Source organism: Octodon degus, unplaced genomic scaffold (assembly GCF_000260255.1).
Source record: "Octodon degus isolate 3935 unplaced genomic scaffold, OctDeg1.0 scaffold00056, whole genome shotgun sequence".
NCBI classification, from domain to species: Eukaryota; Metazoa; Chordata; class Mammalia; order Rodentia; family Octodontidae; genus Octodon; species Octodon degus.
This window is the reverse complement of record NW_004524632.1, coordinates 11,732,536-11,736,483: the sequence shown is the minus strand read 5'-3', so window position 1 is coordinate 11,736,483 and position 3,948 is coordinate 11,732,536. Positions and strand designations below refer to the sequence as shown.

At 66.8% G+C, this 3,948-nt stretch overlaps 1 protein-coding gene across 1 annotated transcript; it reads left to right on the top strand.

Annotated features, from left to right (window-relative positions):
- The first annotated feature begins 263 nt into the window (after positions 1-263).
- On the top strand, positions 264-732 carry Ppy (pancreatic polypeptide). Its single transcript, XM_004633928.1, has 2 exons — positions 264-454; positions 588-732. Exons 1-2 carry the CDS (start codon positions 264-266, stop codon positions 730-732), a joined length of 336 nt encoding a protein of 111 aa, XP_004633985.1.
- Positions 733-3,948: the final 3,216 nt, after the last annotated feature.

Below are 3,948 nucleotides of genomic sequence, written 5' to 3'. Positions count from 1 at the left end.
CTGGGCTCTGGGAACTCGGGTCCTTCCTGGGCTTGCTCTGCAGCCACAGCTGCTGTCCCCTGCTCCCAGGCCCTTCTGTGCCACCCTGTGGGTGTGCAGAGCCCCTGGCTCCCTTCCTGCCTGGCCCTGGCCGCTCTCAGGGTCTGGTAAGGCTTTGCTCTCAGGCAGTGTGGAGGGGCTGGGCATGGGGCCCCCTCTGCACTGTGCCCTGTGTCCTGTGCCGACTGGGGTGGCTCGGGCGGCTGTCCCATGCTATCCCTTAGATGGTTGCTGCCCGCTGCTGCCCGCTGCTGCTGCTGCTCCTGTGCACCTGCATGGCCCTGCTGCCACCGCCTCCGGGAGCCCAGGGAGCCCCACTGGAGCCCGTGTACCCCGGGGACGATGCGACGCCAGAGCAGATGGCTCAGTATGCAGCCGAGATGCGCAGACACATCAACATGCTGACCCGACTGAGGTGGGCGCAGGGCCTGGCTCCCTGGGATTCTGGCCTTGCCCACCCCAGCTCCCAAGGGTCACCCCGGGGCAGCAGGGAGGTCAGTGTTTCAGAGCAAAAGGGCACAGCACCCACCCAGTGCCTTCTCCCCCAGATATGGGAAGAGTGCCGAGCAGGACCCACTGGCCTTTGCGACAGCCCCAGGTGGGTTCCATCGCCTCCTGTTGGCCCAGCTGCCCACAGCTAAGAGGGAGACAAGGGCACCGGTCAGTGCCACAAGAAGCAGAGTCCGAGGATGAGCAACCTCAGGCACCGCCCCCCCACAGTGCCCAAGTCTTGTGTCTCCTCCTGCCCCCTACCCCCCCACGCCCCCAATAAAGCAAGTCGACCGGCAGCAGCCTGCGTCTGGGTCGTCTGGGTCTCTGCCTCTGGGGAGGGGCTCCTCTTCGCTTCAGAGGGAGCAGCTTCAAGAGGGGCTCGGGGCAGCCAGCGAGGCAGGGAAGGGTGGGTACGGGTTGCGGGCCTTCCTGACCAACAGCAGACCCAGGGGTGCTCCTTGGGCCTGGCTTTCTTTTCTCAAGACTGGCATGGGTGCCCCTGAGGTGCAACTACTACGAGAGACCAGGCGGGCTCCACACTCCAGCTCCGTGGGCTGATGCCCGTGGCCTGTGCATCAGGCACCCTGAGCAGCGCGTGTGAGCCTGGCGTGGTGTGCAGCGTGCGAGTGGGTGTGTCTGCCTCTCTCCTCTCTCTTGGAGCTGGGCCTCCTGGGAACAGGGGATAGTCACAGCAGGCAGGGAGCGCGATCCAGGCGCGTGCCCGCGGGGCTGTGGGCTGGTGGCTGGTGGGGTCTTCTCTTCCGGCTCAGCACCCTGCACAGAGCCAGAGGGACCCCGGGATGTGGTTCGTCTCCAGACCGCGGTGGGTACCCCCGGGCTGGGATCTCATCCTCGCGGACGGCGTGGGTCTGCGATGCGAAGAGAACAGATCCTCTCCAGGAGGACATCAGGGTCCCCTCCCGGTTGCCCACCAGCTGGCACAGCGCCAAGCGCCCTCTCTACAGCGGCGGCCGGCGTCGCCTGGAGCGCCGGGGGGCGGGAGACCCGTGTCCCCGCAGAAGCCGCCTTGGCCGCGCTCTCCAGCCTCTTTATTGCTCTCGCGGGCCGGGAGGGGCCGGAGCCGGGCGAGGTCGGGAGGGGGCGCGGGCCGGGCTCCTTCGCCGTCGTGAGTCCGTGCGTCCTAGCCCGGGCCCCGGGGCGGCAGCAGGGGCCCGAGCTCCAGGGCCTTCCGCGGCGGGGGATTCGGGGGGCTCGTGGCGCTCGTGGCCATCGCCGGCTTCTTCTGGTGTTTGGGTTTCTTTGAGCTGGGGAAGACGCGTCTGCGTGGGTCCCGGTTGCACGCGCATGGGGTGCCTGGCGCCCCCGCCCCCCGGAGCCCCGGCGGCCCACCTGCCGCCGAATAACTTCTCCATGTACTTGCTGACTGGGCCGAAGTTGGAGAACCAGCCGGCTGCTCTGGGCTCGGGGGTCTCGGGCACTTGCAGCTCCGCACCGAGTGCGCCCGAGGGCTGCAGCGGCAGGGCCGCCAGGCAGCTGAGCATCAGCGCGCACGCGCAGCGCAGGGCCGCCGCCTGCGGAGGGAGAGGGCGGTCGAGTGACACGGGGGGGGGGGGCAGCGGTTACGTGACCCGACCGCGGATGCCCGGGTCCGCGCCCCAGGGACGCAGTGCGCTGTGTGGCGCTCTAAGGGGCAGCCTGGACCCCGGGGCGAAGCCTGGACACTCAGAGCGAGGCGGCGGTATAAGGGAGCGCCTGCGTGAGCCCAGCTTTCGGAGGCCGAGGCAGGAGCAAGGCCAAGTTCCGACGCATTTGGGCGATGTAGGTGGAGCCTGTTTCAAAATAGAACTTGGCCTGGGATGCGGCTCCGCGAGTAGGCTCGGGATTTAAACCCAGCACCGCAGAAACACATGGGCACCCACGACCTGGAGCATCGACCTGGCCCTCGCTGCCTGCTCGCCCCCAGCTCCGGCCCCGCCCCCTCCGCTGTCTGCTGGCCCTGGCGTCGCAGGCTGCGGTGGCCTCTACAGACCCTGCAATGATTGCTGGCTCTGTGCTCCGAGCTCGCTTTCTACCTGCCAAGCCTGCTGCAAGGTCACTGCTCTTTGTCCCTCGCCAGGTCCCAGGCTCGTCGCCTGTTCCATCTGAGGCCCTGGCCAGCCACAGGCCACGGCCAGTCGCCGGTGGAGGTGGCACTGGTGCCCAACGGGGTTGTGGCAGGCACGCAGCGATTCAGCCCAGGTCAGATAAAGAGCGAGTTGCATATGGGGACACCGGCAGGGGCCCCACACGCTGCCAGGTGCTAGGAACATACAGGCACATGCAGCACTATCTTTGAGCGTGATGGACTGCCAAGCCCCTGAGCCCCTGACCCTCTCCGCCCTTCTATTAAGCCCCCCTGCCACCCCCACAGAGACCTGCCCATCAGGGGCCCGGGTCTGCCCTCTTCTCCTGCTGCGGCCCCTCCCATGTGGACTGGGCTCCCCCAGGGAAGCGTTACCAGGATATGGGCAGGTGCAGGGCCACAGCGCTGGGGTTCTGCTGGGCGGCGCCTCAGGGCCTTTATGTCCCCTGGACCCCGGCCCTCTGTAATAGGACTCCACCCTCCACCAGCCTCCTGTCCTTTGTCTCCTCGGTGACAGACAGGTGGGTGTGAGCACCCACAGGCTGCTGGCTGCTCTCCCTGGGGCACTGTCTCTGCTGGCCTGGTGGGGTGGGCGCAGAGGTGACCTCTTGCCCCAGGTATGCAGACCTTCTGAGGAGCCTCACACCTACTCTGCTGCCCACTGCCTGCTGATGGTGCCAAGGGGGCTTGTGCAGGTTAGGGAGTCTTGGAGCACCTTTCACGTCGCTTTTGTTCTGGAGTGAGGGACCCCTGGAGCCATCCCTGTGCGGGAGGGCACCACAATGGGGGAGTCTTCCCGCAGACCCACCAGGAAGGAGTTTCTGCTCCCCAGTTCCTGGCCATGAGACTGCCATCGGGGACAGTGTGGGCCTGCGCACCATGTCCTCCTCGCACCCATGGCCAGTGAAACCGGTGGTGACTCACACGTGTCCGCCTCGATCTCAGGTGTCCCCCAGTCCGCCGTCCTGCGTGGGCAGACCCTGTGTGGCAGGACCTGGGCTGGTTTCTGCAGGGCGAGGCACACCCTGAGCAAGGCGTGTGGCACTGGGGCACTGTACACCGTGTCCAGCACAGGGAGGCTGCATCCCACAGGGCCCCACAGCTCTACCTCTGACTGCTCCCTGTCTGGCCCTCACTTTTGCGGTTTTGAGTCCCCCGGAAGAGCCCCAACCCTTCCTCTTTCTTCCCCTCTGCCTGGCATCTCATGCCAGCCCACCTCTGCCAGGAGTGCCATGTCTGCTCCCTGTCCTTCTGTCTCCTGGGCTCTTGACGCTCAGCATCTGTGGGAATGGCCAATCTGTGCTCCCAGGAGGAGAGGAAGGAGCTGTGTCCCC

What these genes read in the sequence shown, in the direction of transcription:
- Ppy (XM_004633928.1), top strand. Translation starts at nt 264, where the DNA reads ATGGTTGCTGCCCGCTGCTGCCCGCTGCTGCTGCTGCTCCTGTGCACC. An exon ending in AACATGCTGACCCGACTGAG is followed by an intron (nt 455 to 587) that starts GTGGGCGCAGGG and finishes CTTCTCCCCCAG; the next exon opens with ATATGGGAAGAGTGCCGAGC.